We start from the raw sequence: 19,591 nt of genomic DNA, 5'->3' as shown, positions 1-19,591 counted from the left end.
TATATATACCGCACTCGACTATATAGACAGCTAGCTAGATAAATGAATAGAATGAATATCTATTCGAACATATATACATATATATGTGTATATATATACAGGCGTGTTATATGTTAGTTTCTAGTTGAAAATTTCTGTTTCGGATGATTTTCTCGTTTGCAACGCGTTCAAGTTAGCAGCCCAAGTCGCACTGAATTCGCACACGAAAATTTTATAGGAGAAAAGCCGAAAAAAACACAAAATTCACATTTCGAAACGAATTTCCTCTATATATTTTTTGGCTATTCTCTGATTTTCTCAAAGTATGCGAGCGTATGAGTGAGTGTGTGTGCATCACACGTGTTTGTATGTGTATGTGTTCGTGTAAAGTGCGTCTGCTTGGAAAATTCTATGAATTTTGAGTTTATTTAAATGAAGAAATTGAGCAAGCGGCAACCAGCAAACGGCAACGACAAGCATCGAGCAACAGCATCAACCAGTGGGCGATTGCTCGCAGTTGCTTGTACTTTTTATTTATTTATCTGTACTTATGAGTATACAGAGCAACTTTAGCATGTTTAGCCTAAGGTTCTTGTATAGCATTAAAAAAAACTATTGTTGCTCTGCGCACATATTCTAAACAAACTCCTTTGCTTGTACAAGTTCTTCAAAACTAGTGAAAACAAGTTCAAATAACAATACAATAATATTTTAACAATATTCTTAACTCAAAAATTAGACATATCAAAACTATTAAAAACATACTATCGATAACAATATGTAGTGTTCTTACTATACTTGCCTTGTATCATCGCTGAAGATTTTGTAAACATTTGTGTAAATTACTCATTTGTGTATTGGAAATGTGGTGCTAGAATCTTGCTCTCGACTGTATACATCTGGTACTTAAATTGTACACAGCACTGGCAATATGTTTAGCTTTTTGTCAAATTGATCGCTTGCCAAAAAAGCGAAACGCCAAAAGGAAAGCATAAAAACAAATAGGCGCATGCAGCCCGAGCTCGTGCCCGTACCCGTGCCCGCTACGGAACTATCCATTATACTATATAGCAAGAGAGTTGAATCAGTTTATATACACATATACATACATACATATATGTGTATTTCATTATATACAATTAACAACAAAAAAAGATTGACCAACAGTCGCGAAATATCATGAACACAATGTGATACAATCACGATACAAAGCCAAGTGAATGATGATGAACAGTTTGGTCAGTCTTGCTCTTGAGGCTCTGCAACGCTGCCACATGCTGGGAATATGTCATAATAAATCATATATGTTTTTAATATATAAGTAAAAGACTAAAAGTTTAAACATGTTTAAACATCAAGTGAATAGAATCTTATTGGAAACACAACAGAAGACGAACCAGACTAAATATATAGCTTATAGAATATGTATTGTCTGCAGCATTAAAGATTCATTCATCTTCATACCCAACTGATCTTATGTACATACATATATAATGATTGGTTTGATTGTGAATTAGCTGTGCTACCTCTGGACCACCTGCCCAACATTTTAATTAGATTTTTATTTCACGCACTTTCGCCATCATTAATTATGCTGTTGCGTTTTTATTTATACTAATACACAAATAGAACCATTCCTGCCTCTATGGGAATGATATAGAATGGTATAGATTGATCGCATATACAAATTGGTTAGAACTTTACTTTATTTTTGTGCAAAATGCGCCATTAAATCGTATAAATAGAACGCTGAACAAGCGCACAGCGCCTGGGTCTGAGTCAGAGTCAACATGTCTCGAACATTAACCTCATTAGAAGAGCGTAAAATATTTGCATATGTAAATTGCGATCTTGTATATTTAAATATCTTAAGTTTTCAAATGGCCGACTGAATAACCTATAAAGCTGCCCATATTCAATTGAAATGGCTGATTGACTTCGAAGCCAACAATATACATGTAACGGAAGTGGAGGCTAGTTGATAGACACTTAGGTATCGGTTGGCACTAAGTTATCGGTATCAACAGTCATAGCTGAAGCAGTCAGGAGCAGCAGCAGGAGTCGTTGCTACCAAAGTCAGTCATCAGCAGAAAGCAGTACTTACTGAGAAAAAAAAAGCTAACAAGCAATAAAACCATACTTTATAAATATATTAATATAATATCTCGGAAAAATACCGAAATCTAACGAAGACCATATTTGGTATATCAATGGAGCATTACATTCAAAATATACTAAAGATTCTATTCCGATTGCAGTAAGCTTTTTCCCATACATTATCTCAAAAAACTTCTGCAATTTTTATCAGATCGCGGATCGCATAAATCCTGTATCTTATATATTGTGCTTGTGTCCGCTCGTGAAAGCGGAAGTGGGCGTGGTAAAAATTCGAAACAAACTTGATCTTCCTGGAAAAATAACATGTGGTGTCCAACAAAAAAACTCTTATAACATAGTCTCTAAGAGCTACTTAGGTGTTTATACGGTCGGACAGACAGGCAGACGGACATGGCTATATCGTCTCGGGTGTTATATACTTTATACCGTATGGGTACCGGGTATAACACATACTTAAAGGTTCTCTCTATAACTAACATTACACATGTTACAAAAACAACTATTTACATTTTATTTATTATTATTTATAACACTCATTTTCTCCATTACAATCATTGTGCAATACTTTAAAATGAATATCATAGCTAAAGCCTTTAGTATAACGTAAAATAGAACAAACATCTGTTTTGCGATCTAGCCAGAAAATATAAGAAAAAAAGCCATAAAAAGTTCATTGCACTCGACGCCACCAAAATCAATGAATAGTTTGAGCAAATTGCTGAACGAAATCTAAATACATGTCATAGACAAATTGAATGCTACTACAACAATCAGAAAACTGAAGACAGAAACACTGAAAGAAATTTTGCGTCATTTGAGTTTCAAGTTGCACGAATTATAAAAATCATTGTGTTTTTTAGACAAGCAAATTGGCCACTCCTCATTCCTCCCCACATCGCAGCTGTGTGTCGCATATTTAAAAAAGACAAAAAGTCAAAATAAACTGTGGCCAATAAAAAAACCACAATGTGAGCCTTGACCATTGAAACGGACGCGTCGCCGCAAGTGTTTCAATGTTTTAAAATCTTTTTATTTTACTTGATTTTTTGGTTTTGGTATTCGCAATTAAATTTGCCTGGCATAAAAAACTGCGTTAAGGCACAAGTACGTGTATCTTTAGTTGTAGTGGTCTACATACACATATCTATATCTATCTATACCATAAGATTTGTAGTTTAGTTTTGTGCGTCAGCGGAAACTTGGCTGCTGTTGAAATTTCTCGCAATTGAGCTTTCCCTTTCTTATTTTTTTACTTAATTAGATGAACAAATTGCAAATGCTCTTGTATCCCAGATATGAAAAGAAACCACATTATGATTGAACGCCACGCCCCCTTCCATATTCTAATAGTCGTCATCACTATCATCTTCCAAAGGCAGGCGAACAGGTTCCCTGCTGGCCAAGGCCAAGGACAACTTATTCACATCTATGGATAGTGGCATTCTCATATCATACGCATTCTCCTCTGGATCGCCTGGATAATAATCGAGAAGAACACGACGCATCTCGTAGCCCAGAGCGCAATATAGATTGTAGGCGGCAGAATTACTGCATCGCAAATACAAATCCACATACCAGGAGCTTTTTACATCCAACATCTGAGCAAAATAATTCATGAGCAGAGATGCAATACCCAGACGACGATAATCAGAGAGCACTGTCAAGGCGCAGACGTGTCCGTGCTGCTGAGTGTTATCCTTGACACCGTCCAAAAACTTGCCGAAAATGAAGCCAACCAAGCGACCATCTGGAGCTATGGATGCCGCTGCCAATTCTGGCCACTGAGCAATGTGACGCATGAAAAATCCGATGCGGTAGACTTCGGTGAATGGATCGAAAACCAATGGGTTGAATGTGAACAAATCATCCAGGCGCATTTCCCTCAAGCAAGACATTGTAGCAACATTAACGGAAAAACAACTTATTTTATACGTTTAACAATAAGATTTTGATCATTTCAAACGAGTGAATATTATTTATGTAATGTTCATAAATTTTATCGAATTTTCAATACATATTGTCATTTCATCATAAGGCTACATAGGGCATTCATAAGTCTAACCAGATAGTTCATCGGCATTTCTAGTAGCTGATGTCCAATGGAATAGAGAATGTCCAGTTTTGATTTCGGCTGCTTTAAGCACTTGCGACTCACATCTCGAGTCAGCGGCAATCTCATTTCATAGCCGATGTCATCCCTATAGTAACGAGGTAGTTCACGCCAGATAACAAAGCCCAAGGATATGTAAAGTCGAACAGCTCGAACATTACGTCTACGCACATAGAGATCCACGAACAAATCGTTTTTGAGGTCCAGCTTGGCTTTAAACAAGTTCATTAAAATTGTCCCCAGTCCCAAGCAACGATACTTATGATCAATGGTGAGAACACTGACATGACCATGGTTATTATTGAAATCAAAATGCTTTGTATCGCCGACTCGATTATCACTGTCAATGATACGACAACCGATTAGAAATCCCATGATCTGTCCGTTAGGTGCAGTGGCCACTTCAGACAAAAATGGATATTCCAGAAATTTATTTAAAAAAAATTCAAGTGAGTAAACTTCGGTCAGTTGATCAAAGACAATGCGATTAAATTTAAATAGATCCTGTAACGCAAACTCACGAATGGCTGTCATAGTTAATACAGAACTATGCACAATGTATAAAATTTTATTACAATTGTTCTTAGAGCCTACGTTACCTTTGAAGTTATTATTGATAAGAATTTAAAAGGCTATTCGAGCTGACGTCAAGTACATGAATTTAACATTCGATGCAAGAAAAAAAAGCTTGGCATACTTTGGGGCCGCATTTAAAAAAAGTCTTAGCTGAGACCACAACCACTTTTAACTGTTAAGATTGGGTCTTTTAAAGAGAAATTTGAAGTTCAAATTAAATCCGCAATAGGGGAAGAAGTATGATTTTATTTACACAAAGTGTGCCACGTTTTAATGAAATTAATTATGGACATATTAAAAAACACAAAGTATGCAGGTTATACAGTTTATTTCACATGTCTCAATATATCACCACTTAAACTAAACACAATACTAGAGTTTTCATTTGATGTTCTTGTAGATCCAAGGCAGAAGCGAAGTGACACGTGTATAGACACCCGGATACTGTCCCTTGCCACATCCAATGCCCCACGAGACGATGCCCACTTGCGTATAGCGACTACCTTCGTTGACAATCATTGGACCGCCAGAGTCACCCTGTCAGCAAGTCAACAACAACCACATATAAAATAAAATGAATAAAATTACATCAACTGTGACTTACGCTGCATGAATCCTTGGCAGCCTGACCGGCACAGATCATGGACTCGATGATGCCACCAGGCGCTGCACGGCCATATTTCTGAGCGCACTCAGAATTGGCCCAGATTGGAATGTCCACTTTCTGCAAAATCGATGGCTGTGGCCCATTCTCACGCAGACTTCCCCAACCGGCGACCGTGGCGACCTGGCCGCTGTAGGAGCGCGCCTGCTGAGCGGACGAAGTGGGCAGGCAAATTGGTTGAATCTCAGAGGTGAAAGGCACTGGTTCACTCAGCGTCAAAATGGCAATGTCGTTGTGCTAACCAAGTAAAGACATTAATTTATGCAATAAACAGTAAAGACTACAATGGCTTACCAACGTGCTGAATTCAAATCCCTTGTGGCGCACAAGTCGCTTGATGCGACGAGAAACGTGTTGCACTTCAAAGTCCGTGCGAATGTTGTAGTCACCCAAGTGTGCAGTTAAGGCGGCCACATCCCAAGAGGTCATTCTAAACCGATAAATAAAGCCAGGATTACAGTCACCTCTTCATACATAAAATATGGAGTCACTTACCGGGCCACGCAATGTGCAGCCGTGAGAATGTGGCTGTTTGTGATCAGGCTGCCACCACAAAACTGCTTGCCGGACTTGAATAGGACCGCAATCCAGGGGAACTCATGAGGACTGGCATTAATACCGCCCACAATACGCTCCTGATCCGGCGACACAGGATTCTTGTTGCCACACTGCAAAGGCAAACCTTCTGCACTCACTCCGCCAGTTGTTGGTCGGCGCGTTGTCGTTGTGCTCCCTACCGGATAGCTGGGTCGCCTAGTGGTGGTAGTAGGTTTGCTGGATGGACGGGATGTGGGTCGTCGGGTGGTCAGCACTGTGCTGGGAGTGGAGGGATTCGGTCTTGAGGTTGGATGCGTAGGGTACTGATGACTTGGTGGATGCGTTGGAATTGGTGGCGGCCAGCCTCCAATTGTGGGGGGATGGGTAGGCAACGGTGGGGGCCATTGTGGCACGCCACCTGCAAAGGTGCCAAATGGCCATTGATAGGGATAAATCGCAGTTGTGGGCGGTGTTACCGATGGCAAGGCAGCAGGCGGTTGCGGATGTGGCTGAGACTCGGGGGCACTGCCATCAATGTTGTTCATATCCTGGAAGTCGGGTGTGTCTTCAACGCTATTGATGTTATCGATTGGATCTGCATCGATATCTACAGGATCTGCGCTTTCAACTGGTTGCTCTGGTTCATATTCTCCTTCAGCCTCTTCCACTCTGTCAATCTCATCAGCAGATGGCGTAGGTTTCTCGGTAGTCGTTGTTGGGCTAGTTGGGGGCGTAGTTGTTGTAGGTATTGGAAAAACGCCAAAGGTGTTTGCATCCACGTCCGTGCAGCAGATACCATTGTTAATACGTCCCAGTTGATCATAAAAGTTACACACATCCGTTCCCAATCCCAACGAGCTCTGGGGCTGCCATTGACGCACCGCTATGAATGACAACTGCCTCACGACCCGATAATAGCGCTGGCAGCTGGCAATGCGAACACATACCCCAGGCTGACCTTTGGTAGTTAGACATCTGGAACCTTCCCAGGCGCCGCCGCCAGTCAGTCCAGCTTGCAGAATGAAGAGACTGGGATCGAAGAAGAATTGTCTCTGCTTTCGTGTGTAGTCAGGTATTTCGGAAGCTGTACAAGAAGAATAAAATAAGACCAAATATCTAAATGGAATAAAAAACAGAAAGCTACAGATACCAACAACCCATTCTCTTTAAAAGCAAAACAGTGTATGGAGTATTATCATCTAAACATACCAAATTAATATAACGAAAAAATACTGCACTTTATCGATATATGTATATACGTATATTTGGTATGTAAGCATCTCTTATAGTCTTTGAAATTTAGGAATCCATACGGACAGACGGACATGGCTATATTGACTCGGCTGTTGACGCTGATCAAGGATATATGAGCTTTATATGGGCGGCTCAAAGTTATGATACCCTTCTACACTAAAGGAAAAGTTATTTGAAAATTTTGTATATTATACAGGAACTCTTCAAATATAATAAAACTAAAAGCACTTAAATGAGTTGCACGTACAATTATATAAATAATGTCAGCCTGTTGTTCTGTTTCATAAGTGCAAGTGTAATTAAACACTTCAAATTATATCCGTTCTATAAACACAAATCCCTGACAGCTTGACAACTTGAATTCAGCAATTCTCCCAGTGCTTGACAGCTGTCATAACAATTTAAAATCCATCAAAAAATGGGGCCATTAACAATAAACATAAAAATGTTTGCATGATTTGGGCCATGAGTAATAAGATCTTTCAGGCTTTCTACAGGGAATCGACAATATTACGAGTACACATAGAGATTCAATTGAGATGACTCACAAGCGAAGCACTAACATTTTCGATTGGGAGTTTGGCATGCGTGCTAAAGTTTCCTTTGTAATATGCAAATGTCATTCACAAAAAATACTTATTCAATATGCGTAACGTGCGTTCAACATGGTCTCCATTCCGCCTTACCCGCGACTAAAGAAAAAAAACACGTGCACATCAATCGACCCATTCCTACTTTATGCACTTTTAAGTATCCACTTTAATAAAAGCTTAAATAGAAGACATTTATTAAGTGACTAAACAGAGGACTTACAGAAAATTGTTAATTTTGAAATATGTTTTGTATTCTTGCCTTCTCGACGAATACAAAACATATTTCAAAACAAACAATTTTCTGTATGTCCTCTGTTTATATATTATAACTATATTATCAAGTACTATATCGGTTTATTGATCTGATATAAAAAACAAATATGAATCGAGACTTGACTTAATGTAAACTTGATTAAAACAATCTTATTAGTGCGCTAATATGTACAAAAACCTCACAAGCTCCCCTATCTATTATAATGTCATATGTGTGACTGATACGATCAATGGGAAATTTCTTCGATACCTGGACATGGAATTTTATATTTATTGTTGTCATGAATTTTAAAAATAAACATAAAAATTATTAGACATTATTATATTGGTATATTGATATATTACTACATTCAACGCATATCAAGTTTGCAACATATAGCAGATTATCAATCAAAGCACCTTAATCTTATAGTCTCTGAGATCTAAGTTTTCATAATGACAAGAAAAATATTTTTATAGGGTCGTCAATGCCATTTACATTTCAAGGAGGCACAAAGTTTCTATATAATACATAGTATAAGCGATTTCGCATAGGGTATTTATGGTAATATGAACACTCCATAAACAAAACAAAAACTAAATGGCTCATTTAGGGAACTCTTTGGCTGAGCACATAAATCAAATGCGAGCCAACTATAATGTGGGCCACACGCGAAATGCTAAATAAATTAAACAAATGGCAGACAGATGCTAACCAAAAAGAACAACAAAAAGTGCCAGAGCCAGAGTTATAAATCCCAGAGAACAAAAGCAGCCTAGGCCAATTTTAAGAAGCTGCCAATAGACTTGACAAATATAGTAGACGAGCGAAGGGGGAATCTACTTACATAAATATGACAAGTGACAGTAGAAAGTTGCTTAGGGGGGAGCGACTTGGCGGCAGCTGACAAAAGGAAATGTTGTCAATTGTGCGTTGAAAGGTGCGCAACGACATCAGAAACAGCAACAACATTGAGATAAAAATGGCACAGCAATTGTCATTCAGCTTGAAAAACGCTTAAGTTTATTGTCAATATTCTTGCTTTTGTTTTCTGTTTTTGTCATACACGTATACATTTTTTTAAGAAATGTCAAAATATTGAGTAATCACTTGAAGCGTGAAACTGGAAGTCGAAGCGTGAACGAATGTTAAGTAAATATTGGATAGTTTGGTCTTCTTTTGTGGCTTAGGTGCTTCGACAACAGTGCGACAGATTGGCTAAAGAAAAGTGCTTTTGCTGGGAATAAACATCATCATCATACCATATAAGTTTTTGTCTTGTTTAGAGGCTAATGAACTTTCAAGTGATCTCAGTTTGCAGATCACTTTAAGATGGCAACACCCCCTAGCGTTACAAACTTATTAACTTTGCTGTCAAGATACTAAAGATAGTCACAGATAAGGCCACAATGGGGGCAAGACACAAGTTCAAGGTCTACATCTTCGACTTGTTCCTTCTGCGTCCCAGACAAGTCACAAATTAAACTGGATTAATACGCAGTGTGATCATAGCTCCAACCATAGGCCGAGGCAGAAACTGAATCTGAAAATAAACTGCAGGCGAATATGCACCTGGGTGTCAACACTTTATGGGGCATATAAATTAATAGGGTTTGCCGAACCTCACATAAGTTATTTAATCAAATTAAAACTCAATTTAGTCAAAGCTAATGCTCAAGAAGTATTCGCTCTGCTTCAACTGTATTAATAGGCTTATGTCGTCGACTTGAGGCGTGACTTTTTTATGTGGCTACATCAAAAGTGCTGCCTAATTGTCTAATTGTTGGCAATAAATAAAAGAGCACAAGTACTCAAGTTGCGGCCATTGACAGGCGACAAGCTCGGCGAGCTCTAAAAAATACGCCTCCACTGTCAGATTTTGTTGTCGACTTTGCAAGTAATAGAAAGTTGGCAGAGAACACAATCCCAAACTGGTACAAAGGGCCACCACGCCAAGCGGGAAAAGGAGGATGAAGAGTGTGATACACAAAAAAGTTGACATTTTCCTCATTGTTACTAAATAGTTTGTACAATTCTGAAGGTCAAACAAGTAATGTTGACTGCGTGCCCAGCATAAATTTATCAGCATTTTTATAGTAGTCCAATGTCAACGAACCTTCCGGATGACGTCTAAAAGATGATAGCAGAAGTAGGCAATGATATGGCAACAAACGCACAGCAAGCGTGTAAATATTGGCAGATTTGTAAACAAATTAAATTAAGTTTTAAAAATATAACTTTTCACAAATATTTCCTTTTTGTTGTTTTATTTTTAATATATTTCAAAAGAACAGAAATACAACAACAGCAACAACTTTAAATGCATTAAATTTCATTAGATATCCAATTTGTTAATATTCAGTTGCAAGTTTGTTGTCTGAGTCATTTGTTTTCCCCACACAGAATTTCACTTTTACTGTAATTTGGGAGCTTTACTCACCATCTGCAATAGTCGCAAAATCTTGATCGACTGTAGCATTGACCACGGCCAAGGTCTCGAGAGCCTTTGTTTGTTCAGCTTGATCAGATAGGGTCGTTGTGGATGGTCTTATCGATGGCACATCCTCGGCTAATGTCGTTTTAAAATGCAACAAATGCACACAAAGTAATAAAATTCTCAAGAATGTAAACATTTTCGACCGCAAAATATTTTTATTTATTATTTTGCGCTATTTTGTTGTTGTTTGCTGTTTTGTTTCAACTCGAAGCGGTGAATTGCAGACCATATATAAATTGATATAATATAGTATATAATCACACTCCGATACGCGTCTCGATACGTTCTTTTTAAAATGCGACGCACGTTGTCCGATGGCATTCACCTGGACGGGCAGACGACTGCTCGAAAAGATATTCTCGTCTGGATCTTGGCTCAGAATTTGAATCGATAACGTTGCCAATTCCCGCCTCTATTAGAAACAGGACCGTTGGCCAGCGAGGTCCGCGAGCTTCTGAGCCAAGTGATGGCAACACAGTTTGGTTAACAGCTATGAAGCTACCACTCGACAACGCCAGCGGCTCCGATGACAGCGACGTTAACACCGACTGAGAGCCAGAGACTGAGACCATGGCAGAGACACAAGCAAAAGAGACAGACACAAAACGCAGACGAAGTCAGAGACTGAGACTGAGACTCAGACTGTGCCGAAACGTCAATTATTCACGCTCATTTTTCGATACCTGATAGACGATGTATTGGCCGCGTTTTGGCTACCTTTTAACCAACTCGGTGTTAACTTCTAATGCACACACGCTTCGTTTGCATTTGTAAACTAGTTCTATTAATGCCTACGCCTTTTCCTGCTCCTGTGCCAGTTTGTTCTCTTCCTTGGCCGCACACCTGGCCCACTGCCCCCATGTGGCCAGCGACAACCCGATTACGCACATTGCTCCACATGCAGACGGACTGGGATTCCAACCGAGAACTGCAAGTTGTATGGCTGCATAATAAGCATTAAAAAGCCAACAATATCTTTGCTTTCAAGCCTTGTCCACATGCTTAATATGCACTGTCAGAAAGCTCTCATAGAAAATATTTAGTTTTCTACACACAAATTCCGATTTCATTATTTCTTTGGTTCTTATAAATACATCGTATAGAAATTAAACAATGTAATGATTTGAAATACTTTATTTATTTATTCATTAATATATGATTCCATATTTTTGTCAAGTAACAAATGATTATAAAATGTTACATCTTGTAGAAGTTTTGTCTCTTTCGCAACCTATAATGCCTTTGTGACAAATATTAAATTTAGATACCATAATTACATTTTTAAACACGCTGACAAAATACATTTGACACCAGAATACTCGTAAGAAAAGAATATAATATATTATATGGTATTTGTTAGTCACACACTTAAATGTGCTCTTAACGTCTTAGCTGTTGTCATTACCCCCAGGTTATGCGCAATAAGAATGCATTCAACTTTATCAACAGAAATACCATGCATGATTTCATTATTAGACCGAATGAAACGAATCAAAATCAAGTTAAAGTCTATTGTCATGATATGCGAGGGCGTTGTGAGAGTTAAGAATATCGCAAATTAAATCAATTGTTGTCAAGAATTGGCCAGCTCTCGTTGTTATCCCACTTGATCCGACTTTCAAATAATGGGCAACTGCTTGCCAATCTTAAATTAATGTGTGATGACGTTTTAGAGTGACACTGTCATGGTGGCCTCAACCTTTTTTCGGCACATAAAGCAAACATGAACAACTGTGTTTGTGTATTTCAATATTTCGCCAAATAATTGTCTGTAATTGGACCCCGAGGCGCAATTTCCTGTTGATTGATTGTAAAAGCGGTATCCATTCTCCATCGGCCGTTTGGGAGTGTTGTATTTTCGAAAGCAATTCACATCAAGTATCAAGATGAAGAGGCAGTCTGAGAAAGACGTGAATCCAATGACCTCGTATATTTGTTCCTTATAGTCTATTTTTGATTTTAAATTGTACATCCTTCGAATATCCAAGCGTATTTTGTAGTCAAATAACCTTTAGGTTAATTATATGTGATGCCGAAAAGTATGCTACAGATGTTATGATTCCAATACTTTTATAATGCATACTTTTAGGTAAATAAATAATGAACACTTGCTTTCAAACCTATGGTTGCCAAGACACCCACAAATAAATTGAAATGTAAGCAACTAATTAAACGAATTTAATAATTTTGAAATGCTTAAACTGAGTGAATTTTATAAATAAATATCAATTTAGTTTAGTTTTATGTTGCGTTGTTGAAGTGACAGTTGGTGAAGCAAGTTAACTATTTGGAAGCAGCATTAATAATAACTGATAATTCGTATATAATAACTAATAACTAACTAGCAATACAATGCATATAAAAGTTAAGAATTGAGCCCATATTACTGAACCAAAAGTTTCTCTATAGGAACCGGGGCGAAGAATTCGTTGATGTGCGTGACCAAAATGGGCGCCCATTGTTCACGAGTGGCAGGAATTCCCACACGTGTTATTTCCGGTAAATTCTCATTGACCAGATTCAGGATCATAGCATCTGCAAAGCAGTTAAAGATTTAATAATATTTCAATTACATTATCAACTGCTACTCACTTAAATTACGGTCCGAAAAGATGCCGTTGGCTAACACACGAGCACTGCCCACATTCACATTCGCATTTAGGCGATGCAGGCTAAGGCGCCGACTCCCATTGGGAAGGTCCTCGATGTGTCCGTCAGTCAACACCGTTGCCTTGACGTTGTCTGTAAATTGGAGTAATATTATTACACTTCCTTTGGGTATTGAACTACTCACCAATAGTTATGTTGAAAGGTCCCTTGGGCACAAGGCGCAGTCCGCCGAACTTCACATCAGCCTTGAATTGTCCACCAGCCTTCAGCTTGGGCAGCTCCAAACCCAATTTAATGACGAAACCATCGTTTGTAAAATTGGTGGCAACTGTGTTCACCTTTAACCCGCTGATGCCGTTAATTTCCATGTTCTTGATGAGCAGGCCACCTTGAACGCCATCGTTAGAGTAACGGAAGATGCCTCGCTGATAGAAATACGGATCAATCGCGCCCATGTTAAGCTCCTGTAAGCCCTCAGTCTTCAGTTTCGGTACAATCAACTGAAAAAGTCCACGAATGCATTCATCCAGTCCCGGTGAGCTGAGGCTGCAGAAAGCATTGCCAACACTCGATGTTGCTGCTGTAACTGTGGCGAAAGTGGTAGTAAGATTAGTGTTAGCCGAAAGCTAAAGAGTCAGTCGATTAAGTCACGGCCAGACTTATAGCATACGTATTAAGTTCAGTCAGGCATTCATCATTGCGCCAAGCGCAACCAAGCGAGACAGAGTTCACATCTCGCGATCACAGCCTTTTTCCCTTAGCTGTAACATTTAAATTGGACCTGCCTATCGTTAATATTTTTACGTGTGCATTATCTTGGGTCTGGGTGACAGGTGACAATGACGTGTAGCACTCAATGTCTTTCTGAAGTGGGTAATTGGAGTTTGACGAATTAACATCAAGAGAACTTTATCCGTTTAGTTATTACATTTAACATTGTTGTCAAGAACTTTTAAATGAAACTATCACATATGCAGTGAACAAGTTATTCACTCCAGTTCAGATTGAATTAAACTGGTTTTTTATAATTAATGCCATTATAAAAAAAATGAGCGAGAGCAGCACAAAATAAATCTTCCTTTTAAAAACAATGTATATTTTTGTTAACATTTGGCGATTTTGAAGTAGGCTTAATGTGTTTGCTGGTTTTTAATCATAAAGACCCCTTTTTGCGAAACAGTCGTTTACGATTTTACGATTTTTAGCGCTATTAAGTTTTTTGCAATGTTATTCTAAAGTCCCTCACTCATCATTACGTAACTATTTCAATATAGTACTGTTGTACGTACGTAATTTGTAAGAATTTTTTCAATGAAAGCTTGACGGCATGATAAAAGGAAATATATAAAAATATAGAAATATGGATGTGTACTAATATCACTGTTTAAAATCACAAAGAAGCAAGCGAAGGTTATTATAAACCATAAAATGACATTCAAGTCTAGATTTTAATCTTCTAAGCGAGTCCAAAGTAAAGGTTGCAATTAAATTTAATAGCTTTAAAATTATATCAAAAAACGAAAACAAGTCCATAAATACCAAGTATTTATACAAAATGCCTAATTACATCTAAGTAACCAAGACTTAAACTTTAATTTCCATACAACTATTAAGACTTCAGCCATGATGCGGTATAGCAACTTGAAAGTCTGTAAAATTTGTGCCCAATTTGTAGCACTTGCGTGTTGGTTTTTCGTAGCTTTGCTGACAAGTTCAATGTCAAAGGTGAGCTTATAACTCACAGCTCGACAAAAATGAATCGACGTTAATGCTGTCAACACTTAAAGGGCTTTGTGTTTATATGCGAGTCATGCAAATTTCACACGTTGGTAGCAGGCATTGAAATTGAGTTCGTTGCCTAAGTCATTCGTTTGCATAAGCTATAGTGCAAATGTCAATAAATTTTTGGCGCTATTGTGACGCGGCATTTTACGCAATTAGAGCCAAATGTTACAATTACAACTTCCAGCGGTTCCATTTGAAAAGCCCATTTGAAGTTAGCGCTGTTTTTATTTTTTTTCGATTGATGTAGGTCAGTTTTAAGCTCTTGTGCTTTTAAGAAATGCGTACAGCAGCAGCCGGTTTTTTGTTATCTGTTTCTTTTTTGTTTAGTCGATTTTTTTTTTTGCCTCGCCGTTGACGTGTTGACTTTTCGCAAGAGGCCGAAACCGCAGGTTGGCAATGTTTGTATATCGTATAATTTATTTTTTTTGCTCTCCCTCTTTGCTTAAATTAATGAATGCAATTGGAAATGAATAAAATAAACTAGTCGTGCGGTGGCTAAAGCTGCTCTGTTGCTGTTGCTGTATCTGTCTGTCTGTTTGTTTATTCTGCAATTTTGTTTTGCATAATCGATAAATATATTTATCTGTATTTTCGCTTCAGAATTTATATTTGCACAAGATCTGTGAGCTCGTCTCATCGTTCAAATTTCGACATTCACTTTCTGAGTGGTGCCTTTGTTATTACTCTACAGCGCTTTTATAACTTTTACCACACTCACTAACATACGCATTCACACTCACATAAGCATCCACGCACAACGCAGGTGAAAATATATGTCAAGTTCAAATAATGAAGATTTTTTATTGATGTCGTAAAAGTGTTAAAAGTCAGACAAACAAAAAACGTAAAGTTAAGTGCATATGCTTAAAAAATATTTTTTAGTCCATTTACTTGTTAATTTCTAAAGTAATTTGGTTTTTCTGACTATTTGTTATAAAACTGTCTGACTTTAAAATTATTAAAAATTGTTAGTGGCATATTATTATTGTATCTAGTTATTTCTTTATTATGTTCTGTTTTCTTTATTTGTCTATATAAAATAAATAAATACCAAAACCGGAAGAATAAATTCTCATATTTATATAAGTATCTGAGAGTCAATCAATCACGATGTAAGCCCTCTCGCTGTTTTCTTGTTTCAAGGTTCGAAGGTAAAAAAAAAAACTTTATGTAAAGTTTAAAACTTTACAGTGAGTCATGAAATAAATTTAACAGGCAGATCACACGAGAAATAAGTGAGTTGAATATAAAATTCTCCTCCGCAATGAGTCAAAGCCGTAGACCAAAATAGTGCGTCAAGAATTTGTTTTACAAACACTTAAAAAATAGTCAAAACAAATATTCGAAATATAGCATATTCCATATAATATATACAGATATGAAAATAATTTATTAACACTTTAAATATCGTCAATATTTGTTAAATTTATCTCTAAGTATTCATTTATTATAAGCTCGCATCTCTCAAAATCGTGCATTTCCGCAAATTTGTACAACACAACTGCGCACATACGTTAAAAAAAAATATTTGTCACCAACTAGCGAGTGAAGTTTAATTCAATTTTGATCTTATTTTCAAATCGACTTTTGATAAATCATAGAGTGAGGCAACAAACTTGTTGCACTGTAACGCTTTTCGATTTGAATATCAAGTTCTTGTCGCTCTGTTGCATAACATATAGTCGCGCATATTCATATATCTACCTGTCTCAGGCAAATCAGTTGGTGTCCCCTGTGAGGCGAACACTTGATCGGAGGCGTCCACATACTCCGCCTGCTGTGGGTCGACTGCAGCGGATGTGGGTACCGTAGCGGATGCGGCACTTCCGAGTCCAACTGCCGCGATGGTCAGCAAAATGTAAAACGCTTTCATAGTTATTTTTGGTTTCAGTTGCCCCTTGATGCTGATGTTACTGTTGTTGTTACTGTTGGTTATTGTCGATGATTTGAACAGCACTTTTACACAATTGGCAATATAAACTCGTTTTAATTGATTTTTTCTTTGTCGCTTGATTTAACACAAACACATCTATACAAACGTTCATACACTAACGTTGGCAATTTTCGTTTCGTTTGGTTTTTTTGCGTAATTTTAAAACCGGCTTCACTTTTGTTTCTACACGAATTTTACAGTTTGTTGTTGCTGTTGTTTTCTCGGCTAACTGCAATTGTTGCTGCAATTGTGCACATACATCTATCCACACAAAACACACTCTCACACACCTACACACTGTTAGCCAATTGCCAAAGCACAGAGTAAACAAACTTCTGCAAAAACTTAAAAAATCAGCGAACAATTCCGTTGGCCGCCCGCCGCTTGCAAATCTTGAAATGAGCGCTGCATAAAACTCACGTTTATTTATAGTTTTCAGCTCGAGTTTTTTGTTTAAGTTTTCCATGAGCGCGCTGCCAAAAAACAACAACATAACCAATTCCGAAGGCTTTCGAAGTTGGCGCTGGTTGAGCTTTCAGTTAAGCTTTCGACTGTTGTCTGTGAGTCGTTGAGCTGTCGTTGTTGTTGATTTGAGAACATGTACACTACCACAGTTTTAGCAGCACTGCACTACAGACATGACTTGACACAATTGCTTGCCATACTCAAATTTGAGTGTAAGCGTCTAGACACTTATTAGAATGTCTCTTAACTGATAACGTAAGGGTGTGTAATATTGTGTACTTGTAATAATTTATACCAACTTCCTTCTCTTTTCATACAAAGTAATAACAACTGTACTTACTCTTATTACCATATTTGTGCATTCATATTTATGTTAGCTGTCAATACCTTACCAAAATAAACTTAACTAAGTTAATACATATTCATACAAATTCATTTTCATAAAACAAATTTGAATTTAAATTACACAATAACAATTTCATAATAACAATAAGAATACGTTATAATTGCAATCAATTATACTTACATTTTATATACTATAAACAAGTAAGAAAGTTTCAGTCGGGTGTGCTCGACCTTGAGATACCCGCTACCCATAAAAGCAAAATAGCGCTATATTAATTTTAAGAAAAACCTCAAAAATATAAAAATATAACAAAGGCTATATTTAGTATATTGATATAGTACTACATTGAAATAATACCACACAGTACAAAATATACCAGATTGTCAGGCATTTTTGTTCTTCTAAGTATAAATAGTATATAACAAAGTATATGTAATTATCATAATAGTCTGAATGATAAATTTTGTTTTATTGCTACTAATTATTAGCGCAATTATACATTTAAAATAATTTTTGAGTCACAATTAATGTTTATTAAATATAAAACCTCGACAAATATCAATTCCGCTCATATTTCAATAAATAGTTTAAGAACATTTATTTAATTACAAACATGTTAATGAATTCCGTTGCACCCACAAAACGTTCAATGTAGTTGCAATGAGGAAGCTGTCGGCATTCTGTAGATTGCGCTTCGAATGCCGAACCCAGTTACAATATAAGCAGAGCAGCAACAGATTGACAAGCACTGAAGTCGTCTACTGCATTTTAAATGTAGGCCATTTATAAATCATTTGCACCAATTGCTCCAGAAACCTCACAAAGTGGAGACAACACATAAATTGTCGCTGCGTATCTTTTCAAGGTGAACAACACGTCGTTACTTGGGGAGTGCGTTTGTGACGTTGAAAAAGCTTGTCGATTAAAGCAAGTCATCACTTCCGACGACGATGACAAACTTTATTAAAAGTTCAGCGATTCTAATGGTCCGTATGCTTCTTTCTTGCCCGCACGGGCTTTAGAGTGCCATGCGACAGCCGTATGTGTGATTGGCATATCTATTTGCCATAATAAAAACAATTTAATTGATATGCCACACACATTATGCAATTATATGCCATGCGCATACATAAATCTGTGCACTTTGATATTATTATAATCTAATTTATGGCATAGTTAACGCTGACCTGTGGAAAGCACTTTAGCTTTAGTATTACCTGCTTACGTACTTACGTTTTTTAAGAGTGCAACCTTTAAAGTTTGTTTTGATTCATAAATCGTAATGGAAGTCCAATAAAAACAATAATATGTACATAACAAGTTCGATGGCCAACTAACAGGGCTTTTAAAACGGTTTTAAATTGGATGTCATAAATATTTGACAGCTGGGTTCAGAGTTCCTTATAATAATAACATATGTACATACATTATATCGTAATATTTTCTGTTTTAATATCCAAACGCCATTAGAGCTGACGAAGTATAGCTTAATTAAATCTAGAAAAATTACATCCATACAAATGTTTATACCCGCAACCCATAGGGTAGAAGGGTATTATAGGTTTCTGCCTTTCGAAAACAAATGTAACAAGCAGAAGGAGTCTTTTCAGACCCCACATTCTCAATCCATCACTGAAAACATTAGATCTCAGAGTATACAAGGGATACAGATATAATTTTTTTGTTGTTTTTTTTGATTTTTGGTACATACTCGTAAAATAATAATTACGCCTACTTACTACTAGGCTTTGATGCCTTGGCAGACAATCTGGTATATTTTGTAGTCTAATGTATATTTAAAATGTAGTACTATATCAATATATCAAATATTGCCTTTGGTAAATTTTTATAATTTTGCGTACTTTTATTTT

General features: G+C 37.1%; 4 protein-coding genes across 4 annotated transcripts; all 4 read right to left on the bottom strand.

The window, feature by feature from the left end:
- Nucleotides 1-3,440: 3,440 nt before the first annotated feature.
- Nucleotides 3,441-3,992, bottom strand: LOC133837702 (N-alpha-acetyltransferase 20). The gene has a single exon (XM_062268559.1). It carries the CDS (start codon nt 3,990-3,992, stop codon nt 3,441-3,443), a length of 552 nt encoding a protein of 183 aa, XP_062124543.1.
- A 26-nt stretch (nt 3,993-4,018) lies between these two features.
- Nucleotides 4,019-4,851, bottom strand: LOC133841033 (N-alpha-acetyltransferase 20). Its single transcript, XM_062273286.1, has one exon. The coding sequence runs from the start codon at nt 4,739-4,741 to the stop codon at nt 4,118-4,120; it is 624 nt and encodes a 207-aa protein (XP_062129270.1). The 5' UTR covers nt 4,742-4,851; the 3' UTR covers nt 4,019-4,117.
- A 243-nt stretch (nt 4,852-5,094) lies between these two features.
- Nucleotides 5,095-11,043, bottom strand: LOC133841014 (serine proteinase stubble). The gene is made up of 5 exons (XM_062273268.1): nt 10,525-11,043; nt 5,943-7,068; nt 5,742-5,877; nt 5,388-5,684; nt 5,095-5,320 (listed from the first exon to the last, which is right to left on the bottom strand). Exons 1-5 carry the CDS (start codon nt 10,715-10,717, stop codon nt 5,165-5,167), a joined length of 1,908 nt encoding a protein of 635 aa, XP_062129252.1. The 5' UTR covers nt 10,718-11,043; the 3' UTR covers nt 5,095-5,164.
- A 1,703-nt stretch (nt 11,044-12,746) lies between these two features.
- Nucleotides 12,747-17,305, bottom strand: LOC133841023 (uncharacterized). The gene is made up of 4 exons (XM_062273276.1): nt 16,681-17,305; nt 13,376-13,777; nt 13,174-13,323; nt 12,747-13,116 (listed from the first exon to the last, which is right to left on the bottom strand). The coding sequence occupies exons 1-4, from the start codon at nt 16,847-16,849 to the stop codon at nt 12,965-12,967; spliced, it is 873 nt and encodes a 290-aa protein (XP_062129260.1). The 5' UTR covers nt 16,850-17,305; the 3' UTR covers nt 12,747-12,964.
- Nucleotides 17,306-19,591: the final 2,286 nt, after the last annotated feature.

This window comes from Drosophila sulfurigaster, chromosome 2L (assembly GCF_023558435.1).
Source record: "Drosophila sulfurigaster albostrigata strain 15112-1811.04 chromosome 2L, ASM2355843v2, whole genome shotgun sequence".
In the NCBI taxonomy this organism is placed as follows: domain Eukaryota; kingdom Metazoa; phylum Arthropoda; class Insecta; order Diptera; family Drosophilidae; genus Drosophila; species Drosophila sulfurigaster.
This window is presented reverse-complemented; position numbering and strand designations above follow the sequence as displayed.